At 55.3% G+C, this 20931-nt stretch overlaps 2 protein-coding genes across 3 annotated transcripts; one reads left to right on the plus strand and one right to left on the minus strand.

The window, feature by feature from the left end:
- Window positions 1–2023: 2023 nt before the first annotated feature.
- Window positions 2024–6784, minus strand: Mrpl46 (mitochondrial ribosomal protein L46). Its single transcript, XM_070042744.1, has 4 exons — window positions 6556–6784; window positions 5686–5872; window positions 4392–4565; window positions 2024–2755 (listed from the first exon to the last, which is right to left on the minus strand). The coding sequence occupies exons 1-4, from the start codon at window positions 6781–6783 to the stop codon at window positions 2505–2507; spliced, it is 840 nt and encodes a 279-aa protein (XP_069898845.1). The 5' UTR covers window position 6784; the 3' UTR covers window positions 2024–2504.
- Window positions 6785–6902: 118 nt separating this feature from the next.
- Window positions 6903–11408, plus strand: Mrps11 (mitochondrial ribosomal protein S11). 2 transcript variants are annotated; one of them, XM_070043213.1, is made up of 5 exons: window positions 6903–7160; window positions 8276–8374; window positions 9801–9930; window positions 10561–10626; window positions 11076–11408. In XM_070043213.1, the coding sequence occupies exons 1-5, from the start codon at window positions 7015–7017 to the stop codon at window positions 11181–11183; spliced, it is 549 nt and encodes a 182-aa protein (XP_069899314.1). In that variant the 5' UTR covers window positions 6903–7014; the 3' UTR covers window positions 11184–11408. The 2 variants fall into 2 exon arrangements, with proteins under 2 accessions (XP_069899314.1, XP_069899313.1); XM_070043212.1 differs by having other exon boundaries at window positions 11234–11408.
- Window positions 11409–20931: the final 9523 nt, after the last annotated feature.

The following is a 20931-nucleotide window of genomic DNA, read 5'->3' on the forward strand; positions in this document are numbered from 1 at the left end:
CGACTGCAGCAAGGTTTGCCCGCGAAGGGCTCCCTCTGCCCCTACCTCAATCCCTCGGGGCTGGGGAGCAGTCGTGGTGACCAATGGTGTGCTGTCCTGTTGTTGGCTTTTCTGGTCCAATTCTAAGTGTCTCGGATAGTGTGTGCACGTGTGTGTGCGCGTGCGTGCACACACATGCCTCCCCTCTCCGTACCGCCGCCTCCTGGGGGCCCACCAGGTGTACCCCTTGGCCGCAGCAGGTGCTGTCACAAACGCCCCCCAAAGCGTTCCTCGGCACCCACGCTGGCTGCCCGTCCTAGAAGCAGGAGATGGGGGCTTCCTCGCTCACCTCATGTGCAGCACTGCAATCCTGAGGCAGTGGGAGGTGATGGGTCGTCTAGAGCGACCCTAGTACCCTAATCCAGGCGGCATGGGCTTCTAGAAAATAAGAGCCGCACGGCTGCCCTGATCTTTCAGGCACATGGCAAGCGGGCTTTATCTCCCTGGGTGCCTGCAGCTCGGCGATCTGTGAGCTCTTAATAATTGGACTGCTGACCTTTTGACAGGTCTTTTTCCCTGCTGAGGTAATAGAAAGGGGGAGTAGGTCTATCCTGCACGTAGCGCCCCGTAAGCCCGCAGCTCACAGCGGCTCTGGATTTCCTGAGAGGCCGAGCAGCTGGCTGGAGTCCGGGGACTGGCCTGCCCTACGGCGCTCTGCTACCGGCTGATGGAATCCACTACTGTCCCCACTGCCCAGGACCCCTTCAAACGAGTCGGGAATGCTTGGCTGCTGTGTACCCCATTAGAGGGAGAGCTGGAGCTGGAAAAGCTCGACGACACAGAATTCAAGAGCGGGACTGGGGGACCGGCACCGGAATAAAGGAAGCACTTGAGCATTTCTAGCAAGCCATGCTCAATTCTTTCAGATACATTATCGCATCATGGGAGCCGCACAGCATCTTCGGAGGCACGATGAGAAATGAAGTGAGGGCAGGGTAAGAACAGCTGCACTGTACCTGTGAGTCTCACTTCTAGCCTCTTACTAACAAGCCACTCCAAGCTAGTTAACACCTTTGAGTCTATTTTCTCATGGATAACGAAGCCTGCCTGCCGGCCTGCTGATGACATAAAAACATGCCTTGTGAGTAAAGAATTTTCATGCCTCCTGGTCTCGAAAGGTTTGTTCCATGATACAATAGCAGTAGCCAGGACCTACGCGAGGTCATAAATTCAAAACCTGGTTTTCTGACTCCCAGTCCAGTGCTCAGAGAACCCGATTCACTTACACATTATTTGAAGTTAGGTTTTTTTAAGTATTAGACTAGGTAACCCTACGAAGTGCTCACTGTGAAAGCACTTGCCCAGTGCTGGCATGGCCCAGCAGCTCACCATGAGGGTTAAGTCAGGAAAGCAAATCCTCAAGTGCAGCACCGTGTTCTCCAAAGCAGCAGCTGAGGTGGAAATGAGGCTGGGAGTCATCTGGGGAAAGGATGAGCAAATGGGAAGAGAGGGTAAACCACAGGGGCTGAGTGGTCTTTTCTCTCTCTCTCTCACACACACACAGTCTGCACCAACAGGTCAAACTGCAGCTCCCAACCTCCTCACTCCTACGCCCAGCCTTCTTTCTCCTCTGCCCACACTGTGCACTTTCAAGAAACGCATCCCAAGTACCCAGACATTCCCTCTTCGTCTGGACCTCCCCTCTGTCCCCAGAAGGGTCCATCAGAAGCATTCCCATGTCTGGCATCCAATGGGACCACACCGGCACTCAGAAGTCATTTCCCCTACCAGGCTGAACACCACACATCAGAGGAAAGGGCTTGCAGCAGACCACTCGAGACCTGTGGAACTGTGCGGCCAGAACTCTGACCGCTTCCCTCCTTGGAGGAGGAGGAGGGTCTTTAAGTTGTCCCGACAACTTATCTCATGTTTTAGAGATGCATCTCCCAGGCGCCAATGGCATTCCCAGCTGTCCGGACTCCGAGCCTCACTCGCCAGTTACACGGGGGCCACTGCCCACCAAAGAAGCAACGCCCAGGCCAGATGGGGACACGCTGTACTGGTTTATTTAAAAACAGGTAAGACATGATTAATTTCTTTTTAAATATAGAATGCTTTACAAAGGAGAGATGGAGGAGAAGAGGGAAGAAGAGGGAGGAAAGAAGGGCATGATTTCCTAGGGTAGACTAACACAAGAAGTAGAAAGGAGAAAAAGAACAAAATGGAGGATGTAAGAGAAACCACAGAACAAGGTTGTCCTGGGCCAGAGCTCAGGCCTTTTGCGGGGCTCCTTCCCTCCCCCTCTTTTCCCAGGCCCACAGGCCAGCTGACTGGCTATCAAGCAATGCAGAGCCCCGTTCACAGTGAGAGGAATGGGAGGATGGCCCCTGATCCTCGAAGGAGGGCACACAGACGCACGCCTTTCATTCTCAGAACTCGGCTTCCCTGGCGCAGGGCAGGCGTGTGTGCCTCAAGGCCCCCGGCCTCGTGGCCCATCCGGCTGACACCACGAGCAGCTCCATCCGTCAGAGGTCCAGAAGGAATCTCCTAACCTGGGCCAGGTACTGTGGCTTCAGGTAGTCGCCCAGCTCCTCCTTACTGACCCACACGTGGTGGCCCTTCTTCTCCACCTGGGAAAAGTCTCCACTGAGTAGCAGAGCTTTGAAGAAGAAAATTTTGGCCCCCAGCTGGCTCTCTGTCCGCATTGCCTGGGGGAACTTGAACTTGTAGTGACCACAAGGGGCATTTCCTAGGAATTTGGCTTCCATGTTGTTTTCTGAGGGGAAAAAAGAACAGAATTGGAAGATAAGGATATACCCATCCGTGTGCACTGGCTCGTCAAATCACAAGGGCCTCTGGGAAGCTGCTTCTAGCATGAGATGGAAACCATCCTCGGGAGGGAGGTCAATCCATATGCTTCCCAGCACAGCGTCCAAACATGCCAGTCACCCCCGGGCACAAAACCACTGCTTTCCAACTGCAAGTCAGCACTATCTGCAAGTGAGAGCCGCTGACTTCTGTCTGTTAAGGAAGAACGAAGACACCTGCTACCTATAAAGCAAAGCAATGGGAACAGGAAACGCACAGAAGGGACCTCAGATATGACTTCAGTGTATGTCCTAAGACGGTTCATTTAAAAATATTTTTAATATCAATTTTTTTTTAAAAGCTTATTACAAACATGAACAAAAGATCTCAACAGGCAATTCACAGAATAAATAAAGCCCATAAATATGAAAAAAGATGATCAGTTTCAGCCAGGCATGGTGGTATATGACTGTAATTCCAGCTACTCAGTAGTCAGAAGCAGGAGGATGAGTTTGAGGCCAACTAGGGAAAAGATAGCTAAGGAGAAGATCTCAAAAGCACAATACAAACAAAATGGCTGAGAGTGGACCTCAAGTGATAAGAGTACTTGCAGCTGGGGCTGGGAAGGTGGCTCAGAAGTAGAGTACTTGCCTTGCATGCATGAGGCCCTGGGTTTGATTCCTCAGCACCACATAAACAGAAAAAGCTGGAAGTGGTGCTGTGGCTCAAGTGGTAGAGCCCCAGCTTTGAGCTGAGAGACAGCGCCCAGAAACACACACACACACACACACACACACACACACACACACACACACACACACACACACACACACACACACACACACACACACACACACACACACACACACACACACACACACACACACACACGACTGAGAGATCTAGGCAAATAGGCACTCCTAAAGCTGTTTTGAATTTTGTGGCCAGAGGACAAGTGGGGAAGAATTTATCAAAAATGTAACATCCTCTGACCCATTAACTCCAGGAATCCCAGTTTGCAAAATCACTAGATATATGGAATGGGGATGGAATATATGCTCCCTTTCCTTACGTATTTATTTTTTGTATTTTTATTTTCTATTCCTTTCACGTTTACTACATGGGAATGTCAGGAGGAAAGCCTACGAACAAGCTAGACCCTGCCCACTCTCCACAGGGAGCTCAGGCTGGGGCCAGGAGAGGTTTCGCATGAGGGAGGCTGAGCACTGAACACACAGATCCTGCGATGAACCCCAGCTGGCAACATCTCTGTGACGGAGAATGGCAGAGCCCTGCAGCGCACTGCTGTGTTGTGAGGGGCAGGTATGCTGGGAACAAGGTCAACAGTGACACCAAAGTTTCCAGCTAAGTGAGTGCTAGGCAGCAGTGGCGGCCAGCAAGGCTGCGAGGCTAAGGAGAGTCACGGGCTGAGGAAATGGCAAGGGCATTGCCTCAAGTGTAACACAAGTCTCAGTGGTACAAAACACTCTCCAGCTCGAAGGAAAATTCTTACCTGGACCTTTTTACACACGAGTGTCCACTGAGCTTCACGTCCCACTCTCTCCCCCAGGCTGAGGTCGGGAGTGGATCTCACGGGAACTCACCTGGCAGTGTGGCCAGCGTCCGCTCAGCCGTCCCTCGAAGGGTCTCTCCAGGCTGCCACTCTACTTGGGGCAACATCCATACATCCTGGTCCCCAAGCTTCGTTCTGACTAACAGGACGAGGTTCCTATCTAGCTTCCGGCGCAAGGAGGTTCGGTCATTTGTTTTATCGGCATCTACAAAGAATAAGGGGTGAGAGGAGGCAGGAGACTGTGATCGGGCAGAACAAAGGCACTGAGTTCTAAAGTTTGTCCTTTAAAGGAAAGCCACTGTCCTTGCCCTCAAAGTTATAGCCAAATTACAGCCTGAACCTGTCTCTGTCATTCCTGACTTCTTTTAGGGTACAGTCTCAAACTCTTGAGGGAACTAAAAGAAGAAACCAAGAGGTGAACTTCTGCTATGCAAAACAGTCTAAACCCTTGAATAAGAAGCCATATACAGACTAATTAGAATACAAGGAAGTTAGAGCACTTGTCTAGCAAGGGAAAGTCCCTAGGTTCAATCCACAGCACCACAAGGAGAAAGAAAGAGAGAGAGGAATCGAGGAAGAGGAAGGGAGGAAGAGAGGAAGGAAAGAGGAAGGAGGAAAGGAAGAAAAGCTGTTTTATTAGATTTTACACTATTGCTGATCTGTATTTTCCATTTCTGTTATTCAGTCTTCATGTGTAAAACAAAGATAACACAATTCAAATGCCTTCTTTAAGCGATTTCCCATGAAACAGAAGAACAGAATGAAAAATTAATGTCTCCATTATGAACTGCAGAGCTGTGAAACTCAAATGACACAAAGTTTAATTGAAAGAGAAAGCTTACACAAACACCCTTACCTCACAATCAAAATAACACACGCCTTTTAAAATCTGTAGTAGGGTAGGTGTGAGGAACGTGGAAAAGAACTTCTTTTCCTGTAGGTTATTTTGTTATTAAAAGTCAGTTGCTATTTGAAACACAAGGCAGAAGCTAAACAACTGCCCTTCCATTGGAAGTCAGAGTATCCCACTTTCTCTTCCTTTCTGGCCTTTAAGAAAGATCACGAGCCGGGAGCTGGTGGCTCACGCCTGTAATCCTAGCTACTCAGGAGGCTGATATCTGAGGATCTCGGTTCAAAGCCAGCCCAGGCAGGAGAGACCGTGAGACTCCTATCTCCAAAAAACCACCAGAAAACCGGAAGTGGCACTATAGCTCAAGTGGTAGAGCACTCACCTTGAGCTGAAGAGCTGAGAGGAACAGCACCCAGGCCCAGAGTTCAAGCCCCACGACCGACAAAAAAAAAATAAAGAAAGAAAGATCACGAACCTGTTTCTCGAGTTCCAAGTTTGAACTGGAGAAATTTCTGCTCCCACATATCTTCCAGATCTTGCACAAGCAATATATTCTGTTCGTCGTCGTCGTCGTCCAGGTCGGCTTTCTTCTTTGCCAGTCGCTGGGCTTCATCCAGGGCACGAAGCTCGTGGTCTGAATACAGGCTTCTCTCTATCTCAATCTGGGAAGGTTAAAGGGGGAGGAAAAGCAGAGTTACCACGCTCTTGCCAGGTTGGTACTTGATCCCCGGGGGCTGGAAGCATAGTTAGGTGGTAGAGGACCAACCATCGGTGAAACCATCTGATACCTAGTTCCAGTGCTGATTTCGGGGAAGGGGGAGATAGTTTACCCCTTAAGATAACCAGGAATTCGACGAAAAAAAAAAACACAGAAAGAAACCAGAGCCGCTAGACAGAAAAGGCTCCCGGTTCCGCCCGCCGCCCCCAGCCGACCCTGTCACCTCAACGACCCCCGTCACCCCGACGACCCCAGGCCCCCTCCATCCCCACTGCCCGCCCCCGTCACCCCAACGACCCCCGTCACCCCGATGACCCCCATCACCCCGACGGCCCCCGCCGCCCCCGTCACCCCGACGGCCCCCGCCGCCCCCGTCACCCCGACGGCCCCCGCCGCCCCCGTCACCCCAACGACCCCCGTCACCCCGATGACCCCCATCACCCCAACGACCTCCGTCACCCCGATGACCCCCGGCCCCCTCCATCCCCACTGCCCGCCCCCGTCACCCCGACGACCCCCGCCACCCCGACGGCCCCCGCCGCCCCCGTCACCCCGCCGCCCCCGCCGCCCCCGTCACCCCGACGGCCCCCGACCCCGTCGCGGCCGGCGCCGGGCGCGCAGCGCTACCTGCTGCAGAAGCGCCGCCACCTCCCCCTGCAGCGGGGTCAGAGGCTGGGAGATGCGCGGCGGCCGCTGCAGGCACACGGCGCCCAGCAGGCGCCACGGAGACCCGCTGCGGGAGGCCGCGGCCTGCAGGGCCAGGCCGCGAGCGCCCGGGCCGCCCGCCCGGGGCCCCTGGGGGCGCCGCCAGCCCCTCAGCGCCGCCGCCAGCGTCTGCCTCGCGGGCGCCGCCATCTTGCCCCCCCAGGCTGCACCGCGGCTCCTCGCGGACGCCTCAGCCAATCGCGCGCTCCCAGAAGGCAACGCGCGCGGGCGCGAGGCGCGGAGGGGCGGGGCCCCGGGCGGGCGCGTCACGCCGCCGGGGTGTGTGGGGAGACGCCGCGGCTGGCGGCTCGGGCCGGGTCCTCCCCGTGGGCAGCCCCCGCCCGCCACCCCGCGGGCGCTCGTGGCGCGGCGAGCTCCGCCATGCAGGCCGTGAGGAGGGCGGGCTGCGCGCTGCTGCGCCCCTGGGCGCGGGCCGGCGGGGCGGGAGCCGGGGCCTCGGCCCGCACCGCGCACGCGGGCGCCCCGGACCTGCCGGACGCGGCGGCCCCGAGCGCCGGCGGCTCCAGGTGAGGGCCGCAGGGGCGGGGAGGGGGCGGCCCCTGACCGCGGCGCCCTGGGGCCTCACGCGAGTCCGAGTGCGTGGAGGCCGGGCTTAGGTCGTGGGGTGCGGGGGGGGACGGGGAGAGGCCCGGGCCCCGCACGGGGGAGCGGGGCCCGGCGTGTGCGCGCCCGGCCCTGGGAACCGGCCTGCACCGGTAGCGTTCTCTCCCCGCGCAGCGCCCGCCACGGCCAGTCGTCCCGGCCAAGAGGGAAATGTGGGGCTTTGCCTCGCGCCTCTGTGGCCCCCGCTTTTCCGTGAACGGATGTAACCAGCCAGGGCCCCGTGGCCACGTCCCAGTGGTTTGCTGCTGCTGCTGCTGTTGAGGCGCTGGCTACACCTTTAGAATCGTTCTGTAGGGGGCTGGGAAGGTGGCTCAGTGGTAGAGCGCTTGCCTCGCATGCATGAGGCCCAGGGTTCGATTCCTCAGCACCACATAAGCAAAAAGAAAAAAGCCGGAAGTGGTGCTGTGGCTCAAGTGGTAGAGCGCTAGCCTTGAACTGAAGAGCTGAGGGACAGCGTTCAGGCCCCATGACCAGACCCCCCCAAAAAAAATAATAAAATAAAATCGTGCTGTATAAAAGGTGAAGGTGTCTTGCAGGAGGTTGGACCAGGCCGGTTATGTTTGGGGGTGCCTGAGTTGGAGGAGGTACAAGGTAGACTTTACAGAGGTGGCAGGAAGAGGTTTTTGTTTTGGGGTGTGTGTGGTTCAAGGTGGGGACACGGGCCGTGTCTGACTGCTGCAGAGGTAACGGCGTGATGACTGAACAGGTGGGGAAGAGGAGGGCTGGGAATACAACAGGGGGGATGAGCTTGTTCCCGTGCACAGTGTGCATCTGTGGGATCACCCCAGTAAAAGGCCTTTATTGTTCACAGATAGCAATTCAGAAAAAAATAATTGATAGCCTTGTAACCACAGAGTTTCAGTTTGCAAAGGAAAAATGGCTATGGAGCAGGAGGGGCTGTGGGGCTGGTTCTTACTTCCCATTCTGGGTTTGCAGGTAGTATTCAATTTGTTTCTTAACTATATATATGTATTCTTTTAATAAAAAAGAACTATTAACACGTCTTTTCTGATTGTAGCATTTATCCTCCAGTTGCGGGACAGGAAAGCCCTCTGTGCTGGGCAGGAAAGAAGTTTGAAGAGATCCCAATAGCACACATTAAAGCATCTTACAACAAGTAAGTGGGAAAGGAAGCACCGGGGCAGTTTGCTGGTCCTCCTGCTTCTACCCTTAGTAGGGTAAGAGTCAGGGCCAGGTGCAAGGACTGGAATAGGGGCAGATGGCCCCACTGAATGCTGGGAAATAGATTGATGCTATACTAAGAAGAAAGGGACAATATAATCTACAAGTAAGTGATTCATTAGCTATGCCTTTAATTGTTTGTATCTTTCCCTTTGGTCATACTCAGGACATTGGACTTGCTAAGCAGGTATTCTACTGCTGAAGTCAGGCTCCCACACCTAGTGCTCACCTTGGGTCCCTTTGCACCGCCCTTTGCCATTTAGAACTAAGTGCAGATGGTGAGTTTATAGTAACAGGACTGTGTTTGTGTGGTCTGTGCATAGGTGGCAGGGCAGGGCAGGGCTGGGATGCACAGCTGTGCGTTAACCTCAGACGTGTCACTGTGTCTGTGACGGCGCTGAAGCTCAGCCCCCGCTTGGGTGGTCACCCTGCCCATCACTGGATTTAGAGAATGAGCAGAAGCTCCCGTCACAGACTGGCATGTGCAGGACAGATGAAGCGCTACAGGATGCATCCCTTGAAATGTTAGATCTCGGATTTGCTTTAAAACAGCCCACTGGTGAAGGGAACAGGTTCGTAGATAAAACTGAACCAGGTGTAAGCTGATATTTGGAAGCTGAGTGACAGGTCCCTAGGAGTTCATATGCTGTTTTCAGTATATAAAGCATTGCTTGATTTTTTTTTTTTTGGGGGGGGGGTGTTACCTGGTGAGCCAGGCCCACGTGATAGCTCATACCTGTAATCCCAGCTTCCTAGGAAATGGACCTTGAGAGGCTTGAAGGCCAATGGGAGAGAAGTTAGCAAGGACCCCTATCCCCATCTCAACCAAAAAAAGCCCAGCCTAGTGATACGGGATTATAATCCCAACTATGAAGGTATAGGTAGGAGGGTCATAGGCAAGAGCTTAACCCAGGCAAAAATGCCAAGCCCTATCTGAAAAATAAGGTTGGAAGTGACTGGGTATGGTTCAAGTGGTAGAGGGCCTGCCTAGCCAGTGTAAGGCTCTGAATTCAAACCCTGTATTACAAATAAAAAGTTAACTGATGTGCAAGATCTAATGTCTTGGGGGCGGGTGACACACATCAGGCAAGGATTTCACATCTAATTTAAACACTGGCCCCAGGGAAGGCCCCGGGAGCACAGTGAGCCCCTTCTGGGGATGCCTGGCTACCCAGAGATCGGGGAGCTCTCTTAGGTCCAGTTCACGGCTCAAGCTGATTCTGACCCTTCCTGAGGATTCCAGCAGCATGGGTTATAGCAACACCCAAGAGTTAAGTGGGTGTCTTCCTTGGTATCAAAGGGCTTAGGTCCGCTCTCTCCCTGAACGCCAGTCACAGATAAGCCTCCTCTGCTCTTTCCAGCACACAGATCCAGGTTGTCTCTGCCACTCACGTGCCTCTGGCCCGCACCTCCTGTGGCACAGAGGGCTTCCGGAATGCCAAGAAGGGCACCGGCATCGCGGCGCAGACCGCAGGCATAGCCGCCGCCGCGGTAAGTGAACTGAGCATGGCTTCCACGGGCAGACCCTGGGGAACCCTCACGCAGCCATTCAGAAGCCAGAGGGTCTCAGCCAGCCCTTCTGATGAGCTCGAGGCCTGTGAAGAAAGGCTCTGTTGTCTTTCTCAGCCTCGCTGCAGGTGAAATGTGGTTGGTTTTGAGTGGAACAGCCCCCTGAAAGCGCAGTGGGGGGGGGGGTGATGTGGTCTGCCGCAGCGCTGGTGGTCGGGTGAGGAGGACCCCGACCTTTGGAGTTTTACCACATTTTTCAAGAACCAGTTGAGAACCAGTGGCTTGGGCGTGCTGGGTGATGAGTGATTTCTGTGCACTTCCCTGCTTCTGTAACAAGTGGCCTTCGTAATCATAGCAGATTCAACCCTCAGTGATTTCTGATGACACTTTTTAAGTAGGTTTTGGGCTCAGGCTTGAAGTGCAGGCCATTCCACCAGTGCCTGAGAAAAGCTTGAGCAACACTTGAAAATCTCCACTAGGTGGCAGTGTGGCCTGGGCTAAGAGCTCAGCCACTTCTGCCCCTGCCATTCCCACCTCCCTGGTCGAGTAGCAAGAGATCAGGATGCAGTGTCTTTTCCTGGGGCATTAACCACGCTTGCTGCTTCTCTGCAGAAAGCCACGGTGAAGGGGGTGACCCATGTCCGGGTTGTGGTGAAAGGCCTGGGGCCTGGGCGCTGGGTAAGTGCTGGCTGTTCTCGGGCTGGGTTTCTGTGGCATGGTTCAAGTTCTTTCCGTTTCTGTAGCCTGCGGGGCCCTCCAAGCAAACCACGGGACCCTGTTATCATTCCCCAGACTCTCCTTGAGTCCTGCTGTGTGCCAGGCCCAGGGGCTGGGGAGCTGGTCCTACAGGACCTGCACGGGCTTGAGTCCAGCAGGGATGACCTTTAATTTCTGAGGGGGCAGTGTCTCCAACGTTACAAGAATGGGGGGAGGGGGTATATGTGGTGTGTGTGTACATGTGGTATGGGTATGGTGTGTGGGAGTGAATGTGTAAAAGACATCCCTGAGAACAGAGTAGGCCCGGGCTTGTGGGTATCTGGCCACTGCGCCCCCTCTGCCCCCCTTCTCTTGTCTGGGGACACTGGCTCATTTCTGGGATCGGACCATTCTGTCTGCCCCACTTCTAGTCTGCCATCAAGGGGCTGACCATGGGGGGCCTGGAAGTGATCTCCATCACTGACAACACCCCCACCCCGCACAACGGCTGCCGCCCCAGGAAGGCACGGAGGCTGTGAGGGGGGAAGCCTGCACTGAACCGGACCCCACGTCTGCCTGCCCTGGACAGGGAGAAGCCACCCCGCTGCTGTCTCGGAGAGCGTTTGGAGCCCTCAGGGCCTCCACAGGGCACTGCCCGCCTGAGAGACATGTGGCCACACGTGAGGCTGAGCCTGAGACATGAGGGGAGTTACCGGGCTCTGCAGCCCCGTTGCGGCGTGAGAATAAAAGACTGCACCATCTGAGTGACGTGGGCTTTTGTTCCCAGACTTCCAAACAACCGCTTCCTGAAGAGTGCTTGGAGGTGCGGGACGGTGTGTGCCAAGTTCAGAGGAAAGGGCAGACAGATGGAGAGTCCCCCTTAGGGACCCAGGAGGCTCAAGAGATGGGATGGCGAGCACGGGGCACACATGGTCAGAAAGGAACCTGTCAGATCTTAGAAGTGAACTAAAAGTCGCTGTGGATTATCAGGCATGAGGTGTGGTCCAGGGACGTCACTGCAGGTGAGGAAGTGGGATCTGGCCATCCCTCAGCGCACGGGGGGGGGGGGGGGGGGGGGGGCAGGGTCACTGAGTGCTAGAGTTTGGGAGGGGGAAGGGCTCTGGCAAACAGGTGTTCAAGCCTAGGAAGGGATGTGGCAGGTATGGAGAGCCACGCAAGGGGGGAGAGGACTGCCAGGGAAACGGTGGCAACGAGAGTCTCCACACCCAAGATGAATATGGGCGGGGCTGGGAAGGTGGCTCAGTGGTAGAGCGCTTGCCTTGCATGCATGAAGCCCTGGGTTCGATTCCTTAGTACCACATAAGCAGAAAAAGGTAGATGTGGTACTGTGGTTCAAGTGGTAGAGCACTAGCCTTGAGCTGAAGAGCTGAGGCCCAGAGTTCAAGCCCCATGACTGACTATATATATATATGGGTATGGGGATCGTGGAAGTGGGGGGGGGGGGTGAGGCAGGAAAGGGCACAGGCTGCAGCTGGGAATGGGCCCGGGAAGTAACAGGAGGAGGGGCTGAAAGGGTGCAGGAACCAAGAGCCTGGCAGGGCTATACCAGGGATAGAGCCTTTGTCTTGCAGAGAAATAGCTTGCAATCTCCCTAACATCCAGTATCTGCTCTGCTCCTTCCCTACCTTATGAAGAAAGAAAAACAATGTCATAACCCACAAAAAGCTGCTCTGTGTAACTCATGATGGCAAGTTATCCCCTCCATCTACCCCCAAGCCCATCTCCTGTAGAGATGTGAATTAAAGCCAAAGCAGGGTGGTAAACAACAATCCTGTGCGAGCTGAGGGGCAGAGAAGCAGTGCATTCAGCACATGGCCACAAGAACCTGCCACAGGCCAGGAGCCCCACAGAGGGAACCCTGAGGTGCTGCCCGCCCTCCCTCCCTGCAGCGTGAGGTTGTGACTTACCAGAAAGGACAGGACGGAGGGACAGGAAGGAGGAAAGGGAGATCTAGGCTGCCAGCAGGGCCTCAGTGGTAAGGAATGTCTGCTGTTTACACGACAGGGAACTTGGGGGGGGGGGGTCTCGAGCTGGAGAGGAGCCAGTCTCCACAAGGTGACAGGAGTCCAGGCCTCCAGGGGAAATGGATATGTGGGACCACAGCAAACAGCACCTACTATAAGCTGGGAGCAGCATGGAATGGGCATACCAGGATGCTCCCTGTTCATTCCAACATGTCATACAATTGCTCTGAAACGAGTGCTGCTCTCCTTCAGCACTGGCGGGGGGGCGGGGATATTGCAGAGCCAGTCCCTTATAGAAAACGGCCTTCTAGGGGCAGTGCGGGCCCGCCCACCCCGCATGAGATCCCATCCCCAGGTAGCTCTGGGATGTGGCTAGCACAGCCAGGGAAACAGGCCTGATGTTAACGAGTTTATGGAAACAGCCACACGGGGCCGGTGGCCTGCCACAGTCAATAGCCTGACTTGGCCCCGCTTTCCCTGCGTGGAAAGTCACGGGTGCCACGGGGGTGAACAACTCAACCACGAGGCCCACCAGTGAGAAGCCACGGAAACTGCGTGCGTGCGTGTGGAATGTCAGCCCTGAAACCAGCCAAGAGGTTGCCAGGTGAGAAATGAAGCGGGCAGAGGACAGTCACACGTCTGCAGAAAAAGAGGCTGTGTGTGCAGACGGCTGCTCGAGCACTCAGAGCCAGCCAGCTGCTTGCTGAGAGTCAGAAGATGAAAGGTTTTTTACCTTTCTCAGTTTTTTTTTCCTACTTTGTCGGTCGTGGGGCTTGAACTCTGGGCCTGGGCGCTGTCCCTCAGCTCTTCGGCTCAAGGCTAGCACTCTACCACTTGAGCCACAGCGCCACTTCCGGCTTTAATCTGCTTATATGGTGCTGAGGAATGGAACCCAGGGCCTCATGCATGCAAGGCAAGCACTCAACAACAGAGTGCTTCCCAGCCCCCTTTTCTCACCTTTAAAAGTAGACACATATGTGTTGTTGTTTACTTTATCACCAAGCCAATTAAAATAAATGAGATGCTGATTTTTGAAAACAGACACTGCAGTCAGACCTTATAAAAGTGCCTGTGGACATGCCCGGGAGTGTGTGTATATCCGTGAGTTGAGTGTGTAATTGGACATGCATGCACCCTGCTCCTAGGCCCTGATCCCATGGGGGAGGGGGGGTTCCCATAGTTTTCTCCAGGGATTAATCTGGTTTCTTCAAAGCACATTGTGCACTTTTGCTGTCAAATCAGCCACGCAAGTCTTGCCAGAAAAGACGGCCTAAGCCTCAGGTGTGATACTGCCTGGCTGGAGGAGAGGAGCAGCCCGGGCCTCAGGCCGCCTCCGTTTCCACGCAACCCAGGGGCAGCCTAACCACCCTGGATTAGTCTAATCCCCTCGAACTGAACAGAAATGTCAACGCAGGGGCACTGGGTGTCATGGCAGGGGCCGGGGGAGACACCTGCTGTCTAGACTGAGCTGGAGGCTACGCTGCCCTCACATCCACACCCCAGTGTCCCCTCAGGACCAGGGAGGGGGGCACCCTGGAGGAATGCCTGCATCCCCCAGAGCCATTGGCTCCTGCCGTGGGAGAGCCCCAGGGTGCTGCAAAGGCCAGGTGGAATGTCCTGGAAATCCAGGCTTCTTCCCTGGCTGGGTGCGCGCTCCCATGGCTGCCACTCCTTCCTGCGGGGGGTGGAGGGAGCTGTGTGGCGACCCCTCTGTTAGGGTGGGGGGATTCTCCCAGCTGTCCCCAGGCGGCCCCCACTCCTGGCTCCCTGCCCTGGTGGCCCTGCGCACCTGCCCCAGAGCCTCGTGGGAAGGCAAGGCGGGTGGGGAGCCTCCGCCTGGCCCGGCTGCAGCTGTGTTATTCACATTAATCTCAGGTATTTCCTGTGATTTTTAATGAGGAGCCGCTTGCCCACCTTCCTGTTTCCTTTAGTCCACTCAACTGGAGATTAAGCCAGATGGTTAAAAAAAAAAAATGCTGCTGAAAGTGGAACAACATGAAAAGGCTAATGACTCGGGAGCATCTCTCCGTAGTCAGAGACAAGATGCCTACGCCCCTGCATCCATGCTGAGCCCAGCAGAGGCCAGAGGAAGAGAGATTCAGACAATGTGGGTGGATGGGGCTGGGAAGGTGGCTCCATGGTAGAGTGCTCGCCTAGCATGCATGAAGCCCTGGGTTCGATTCCTCAGTACCACATACACAGAAAAAGCCAGAAGTGGTGCTGTGGCTCAAGTGGTAGAGTGCTAACTTTGAGCTGATGAAGCTCAGGGACAGTGCCCAGGCCCTGAGTTCAATCCCCAGAACTGGCAAGAAAAGAAACTGTGGATGGTAATTTCTCTGGGGGCTTCCACAGGAGGGGCATCCGTGGAGGCCATGGTGACGGGGGGACCCTGGAATGCTTACAGGGAGGGGGCACACTGAGCTCAGGATAAGAGTCAGCATCAGAGGCAGAGGTGGGGCTGACTGCCCAGCCAGAGGGAGGCATGCAGAGGTGACGCAGAGGGGGGTACCAGAAGTGTAGCGAGATGGCATGGCGGTGGGCTGCGGCCGCAGGAGAGCAGCGTGGAGGGGAAGCTCAGAAGGCTGGGGGGCGGGGGGCAGGGCCGGGCCGATAGACCTGTGGGAGGAAAACCCACCTGGCCCAAGCGGACTGCGGGTGGGGCAAGGAAGAGGGGCCGTCACCAGGGCACAGCATGGGGAGCTAGGTCCCGAGCCCCAGGCTCCCCGGCTCAGCTCGGCAGGCACAGATCCTGATCCCGGCTAGGGTGGGGGTGTGGGGGGGGTCGGTGGACCCAAAGCCTTCACAAGGACACCGTGTCCCTGCACCTGGCCTCTGGACGAGGAGGACAGGCAGACACGCGGGGTCCCTGACAGCGCATCCCAGGAGCAGGCAAAAGCACATGTTTTTTATCCTGTTGGGACTGGGATAATTGGGGCATTAACGGAAATGCATTTCTCACTTATTTTCTGTCTGATTGAAAAGTGCTTTGCAGTCATTTAGAGCCCTCACACCTCCTATAATCAGAGCCCATTTTGCTCAGACAGAGGCAGAAAACTGGGTCACCACGGGGCTCCAGAGCATCCCAGGATTTGAGGAGCAAGAGACACAGCCTGGCCCTTCCCTGCCAGCCCGAGGCGCCTGCAGGACCCACGCCGGCTCAGCAGTCCGCTGCACTGGGAGGCCTCTTCCTCCCTGGGTTGCCTCCAGTCCACTGTGAAGGTCACAGCCCCTCACGTCTAGGAGACGCTCCGCCTTTCTTGTTACTCGTGACCATGTGTCCTGTTTGGCCTGGAGATGTAGCTAAGTACCACAGCACTTGTGTAGCATGTGTAGCCCTGGGTTGGAGCCCCAGCACTGCAAAAACAAATAGTCTAGCAAATAAGATCTACACAAGGTGGGGGAGGAAAGTTGGGTTTCTCATGGCCAGAGGGAAAATGAAAAGGTGCAGCAGCGGAGCTCTCTGGACATTGATGAAAGGGAACTGTACAACTCGTGGGTGGAGACAGGTGGGAGGGACTGGGAGAGAATAAGGGAACAGAAGACACTGTAAGAAAGAAAATGTACTCATGACCCGAATCATGTAATTGTAATCTCTCTGTACATCACCTCTATAATAACAATACTGTAAATGAGAAAAAGAAAAAGAAAACCTGGTTTGGGTGTGGCTTAGTGGTAAAACACTGGCTGTCACCCGTGTGAGGCCCTGTTTCATCCCCAGCATAAACAAGTAAAACCCTCCATGTTCATGGACTTTTAGTTACAACTCTTTTTTTTTTTTCCTGGTCCTGGGACTTGAACTCTTGGCCTGGACGCTGCCCCTGGGCGCCTTTTATTCAGTGCTACGCGGTACTGCCACAGGAGCCAGAGTGCCACTTCCGAGTTACAATTACAAGGCACATTTTGGAGATGGCAAAATGTGACATAAGAACTGAGAAATAAAAAAAAGATGGAGATACCTTTCTTTAAAAAAAGACACTTAAACTGGGCATCAGTACTCACGCCTGTAATCCCAGCTACTCAAGAGGCTAAGATCTGAGGATCACGGTTCAAAGCCAGACCTGATAGGAAAGCCCAGGAGACTCATATCTCTAATAAACCACCAAAAAGCTGGAAGTGATGCTATGGCTCACGTGGTAGAGCGCTAGCCTTCGGCAAAATAGCTCAGAGGCAGTGCCCAGGCCCTAAGTTCAAGCCCTAGGACTGGGGGGGGGGGGGGGGGGGAATAGAATAGACATAATAAATATTGATTGAGAGAAGCAACTGTTTGTGCTAAATGAAGGGAATATGCCTAAAATGTCACTCTGGGCTCGCACAGAGGAGACACACTGGAATGACTCCGGCACTCTGGAGAGGCCCCCTAGCTGCCAGCAGCTCACACGCGTACTCCTTTGGCTCCAAATCACACACGTGCACTTCACTGTCCCAGTGATTGGCATGTGATTTTGAGAATTGCTTGGAATCCTTTCCAAAGGAAACCGAAAATAGGAGAGCAGACAAATGACCAGATGCCAATCCAAGTGAATGTAGGAGTGAGGTCCTGAGTTCCAGCCCCACTGATGGCACACACACGCACACACAGACACACAAGTGGGTGCGGGACACGTGGACCGAGAGGACAGGAGTCGGGCTGACGGCCATCCTCGTTTCCAGAAGGTAGAACACGGGAGGCAGCTCTGGTAGTGTGGAAAGGCTTTCACTCTCCTGGCCCGCCCACCCGCCCGCCCTCCCAATGAAGAGTCCTCCTGGGTGACCAGCCTAGCCATGGAGAGGTGGGAGATCCCCCCCCCCCAGCTGCCGTGGGGACGGAGGTCTGTGCAGCCGACACCCAGACCCTGGAGGTGCTGGAAGGGCCCGAAGGACCACCGTGCTTCTCTAGCCAACGGTCCCTGAGAACACCTAATCCCACGGCTCCCGTGCGCTTGCCACGGGAGCCCCAGGGAGCCCTCTCCTCCGACGGCAGCTGGCGGGGCCGGATTCCACGGCCCCGCGGAGTGCACCTGCCACCCACCCTCGGGGGCCAGACACTCAGGGATCCTAGAGCACCCTTATCCTTGCCGCATCTCCCCGCTCCCACCTGTCTGGGATCTGCGGGCCAGATGGGGATGTTCCAGCCTTCCCACGTGACTGGCAGGGCACGGGGCAGCCGCACCACAGACCCTGCTGCCCTGTGGCTTCCAGCAAGTGACGGAGAGGGGGCTACTTTGTACTGAGATAAGCCCCTGTGCTAGCCCTGTGCTAGCTGGGAGAACACCACCAACGACTCACTCTGCAAACACCAAAGTACAATGTGGAGGGCTGCCTGCTGGAGTGGTGGAGCGAGGGGTGCAGGGAGGTCTTGGGCTGGCTACCCCGGAAGCCCCTGACACCCTCCCCCTCCGGCCTCAGACTGGGGGTGCAGTGTGGGGTTGCCTGCAGCTCTGAGACATTGGTAGCGCCAGGGCCAGAGCCTGGTCAGGACTAAGCTCTGTGTCTTCTGGGGAAGACACAGCTCGCCCGGCCTGCCTCTGCCTCCCCTTCCCAAGCCTGGCCTCCTGACGCTCCGCTGTTCACGCTATAAAATGCACACACCCAGACAGTGTCTGCAGGCTGAGACAGGCCGGCCGGACCCGCACAGTGGGAACAGAGAGGCGGTGGCCTCTGCTCTCACTTCATCAATGCGAGCAGCTGGAAGAGAAGCTTCAGGCAGGGGCATCCCCTCAGGGTCTCTCTAGAAATGGAAAACGCCACGGGGTCTTTTCTCGCCTTGGGTAGAGACGTGAACCTGCCGGGTTAACCCTTCAGCCCTCTCTTGCATCCACACTGGGCCTGGAACAGGCTGGGAGTTCTCTGGAGAGGGGCCACCCCGGCTGGCACTCAGCAAGCATTTTCTACTACGTGGCAGACACAGGTCAGACGCGCCATCTCTTATTTTGTCCCCCACGCAACCCAGCAAAGTCAGGATTGTTATACCTCTTTCTAGATACAGAGACAGGGGCTGGGAGACGCCACATGAGAGGCTCAGGTGGCCGAGAAGGCAGGGAGGCATTCCAGAGTCTAAACACTCAGGCGCTCACGGGCCTCCCTCCCTCAGTGAGTCTGGAGAGCCCTGCCCGCTCCCCAGCCCCGCTGGGGTTTTGAACTTGAACGTCTCCCACAGGCCTGTGCGTTGGCGGCATGGTCCCCAGCTGATGGTGGTAGAAACTTCAAGAGTCAGGCTCCTCGCTCTCTCTGCTTCCTGGCCTCCGTGAGTTGAGCTGCTTTGTCCCCTCCCCCACACACACCATGTGCTCCCGCCATCCTCCCTGCGTCCCTCCTTCCCTCCCACCCCACGTGCAACTGCGCACTCCTACGGGGTCCCCGCCAGCCGTGGCCACTGCCAGCCAGCCAACACGCCTGTTCATCCCGCCCAAGCCTCAGGGCCCTAAGCTCTGTGGAGAGGCCCCGACTCATCACAAGACAATCACCTGACAGGCAACAGGTGGACAGAGCTGGCTCTCGGCCAGCCATGTCATCCACTGCCCAGAAGATGGGAAGGAGCCTAGGTCCCTGCCCCGTGATTACCACAGCCTCTTCTGGGGTGCTCTCTGCTTCTACCTGCAGCAGACCTGCCCTACAAATTCATTCTGTTGTTAGAGGAACCTTTTTTTTTTTAATGCTTCACATCATTCCCCCCACCAGAGCCCTAATAGATCTGTCATTTCTTTTTGCTTTCAAAAATACTTTCATAATTATTAGTTCCTAGTAACTGTACATAGTAATGGGTTTCGCTGCGGCATTTCTATTAGCTGGCATAATGAGCGATCGCAAATCTGAGCAGTGGCCTTGCAGATTCAAGGGCTTCACGGTTGGGCTGGCTCCTTGGGTTGGCTTCTCCCCTCCCCACCCCTGCCCATCACCCTGGCCAGAGAATGGCATACTGCCTGGCACGAGGCCCCTGGTGCCCAAGGCTGCCCAGCCCAGCAGAAAGGTGGGCTCCTCCAAAGGGGCTGATATCCTTCTCCCCAGAGCTTGGGGGCACTCCCGAATCCCCGTGGACCTTTCTGGGCTCTGTTGCTCTGTGATAGCTGGTGACACTCTGTCTGTTCTAATCATGAACTTGAAGGAGAGGACTCGAACTGAACCACCAGGAGGCCATTCAAGGGTCAAGGCTCAGCACCACAGCTGGCAGGAGTAACAGGTTCAGATCTCTCACAGATCCGGAGAATGAGTCCCAGGCCCAGAGGCCCCTACCCCCACCCAGGCAGTGACAGCAGGTGAACGCCAGCCACGAGGAGAAATCAGATGTGCAGGCTACACGTTGCTAGGGAGCGACGGGCAACAGCTGGCTGGGAAATAAGTCGTGTCCTTGGGAAAGCATGTTCCCGGCCACTAATTAAATGCTGCAGCCACATCTCTTTCTTCAGGGAGGTATAGAATGTGCAGAACGAATGTGGAGGAGAGCAGCTGGACTGCAAACCACCTTGGCCTCCTCTCACCTGAAAAGGAGAGGCTGAGGGGACAGGAATGGAGCTGCTAGGTCCCCCTGCCCCTGATGTACCCACCCAGCCTGACTTCAAACTCTAGTACTGCCAAAAACTGTGTCCCTACTGCCAGTCACAGGGGGCCTCAGGAACTCACCACATAAATATGCATGCATTTTTCATCTCCTTCCCCATTACACGGAGTTATCTTTTCAAAGAAATCTTTGCCAGGATCCTGACAAACCCACCACCTCAGTCTGACCCCTGACTTGAGTCTGGTTGAGACTCGGATAAATTTTGTTTTGTTTTACCCTCAATACCATTTAAAGGGGTGAGGGAGTGAATGACCTCAAGAGAACAGTCTAGAGGTGGTCTGACTAACACTACGCACCCTGGAAGACAGATTCCTACCCTCAGGACCCACCCCCCATCAAAGAACAAAAAATCTTGAAAGGCCTGGATGAATAGCCTCAGGTTGAAATTTCATTTGTCCCAATTCAGTGTATTCTCATTCATCAACTTTTCCTTTCTCTTAGGAGAAACAGAGGCCTCTCCCCACACTTTCTGCAATTAATTAAAACTAAGAGGCTGTCTCTTCTAATCCTGGAAAGGTAACTAGGTTTAGGAGAGAGACAAAAGAGCAGAATGGATGGCTGAGGCTGGATGGGCTGCAGGACTTACGTCCCCAGGGGGTGCACCCTGTCCTCTTCCTCTGCTCTTGGACTTTGGTGGGGACAGTGGACACTTCCTATCAGGGATGAAAGTTAATACGATGTGGACTGGGCATCCACAGAAAAGCACTCCAGCAGCAACTCAGTGCCAGGCTACCCGGACGGGACCAACACAGCTGCAGTACAGAAGAT

This window comes from Dipodomys merriami, unplaced genomic scaffold (genome assembly GCF_024711535.1).
Source record: "Dipodomys merriami isolate MVZ:Mamm:240054 unplaced genomic scaffold, mDipMer1.0.p SCAF_33, whole genome shotgun sequence".
Taxonomy (NCBI): Eukaryota; Metazoa; Chordata; class Mammalia; order Rodentia; family Heteromyidae; genus Dipodomys; species Dipodomys merriami.

Excerpts from the sequence above, each read along its gene's own strand:
- Mrpl46 (XM_070042744.1), bottom strand. The coding sequence starts at position 6,783 with ATGGCGGCGCCCGCGAGGCAGACGCTGGCGGCGGCGCTGAGGGGCTGG. Across the intron at positions 4,566-5,685 it reads ACTTGGAACTCGAGAAACAG|ATGCCGATAAAACAAATGAC; the intron begins GTTCGTGATCTT and ends TATTCTTTGTAG. Across the intron at positions 2,756-4,391 it reads GACGCTGGCCACACTGCCAG|AAAACAACATGGAAGCCAAA; the intron begins GTGAGTTCCCGT and ends TTTTCCCCTCAG.
- Mrps11 (XM_070043212.1), top strand. The coding sequence starts at position 7,015 with ATGCAGGCCGTGAGGAGGGCGGGCTGCGCGCTGCTGCGCCCCTGGGCG. Across the intron at positions 7,161-8,275 it reads CCGAGCGCCGGCGGCTCCAG|CATTTATCCTCCAGTTGCGG; the intron begins GTGAGGGCCGCA and ends TTCTGATTGTAG. Across the intron at positions 8,375-9,800 it reads ATTAAAGCATCTTACAACAA|CACACAGATCCAGGTTGTCT; the intron begins GTAAGTGGGAAA and ends TGCTCTTTCCAG.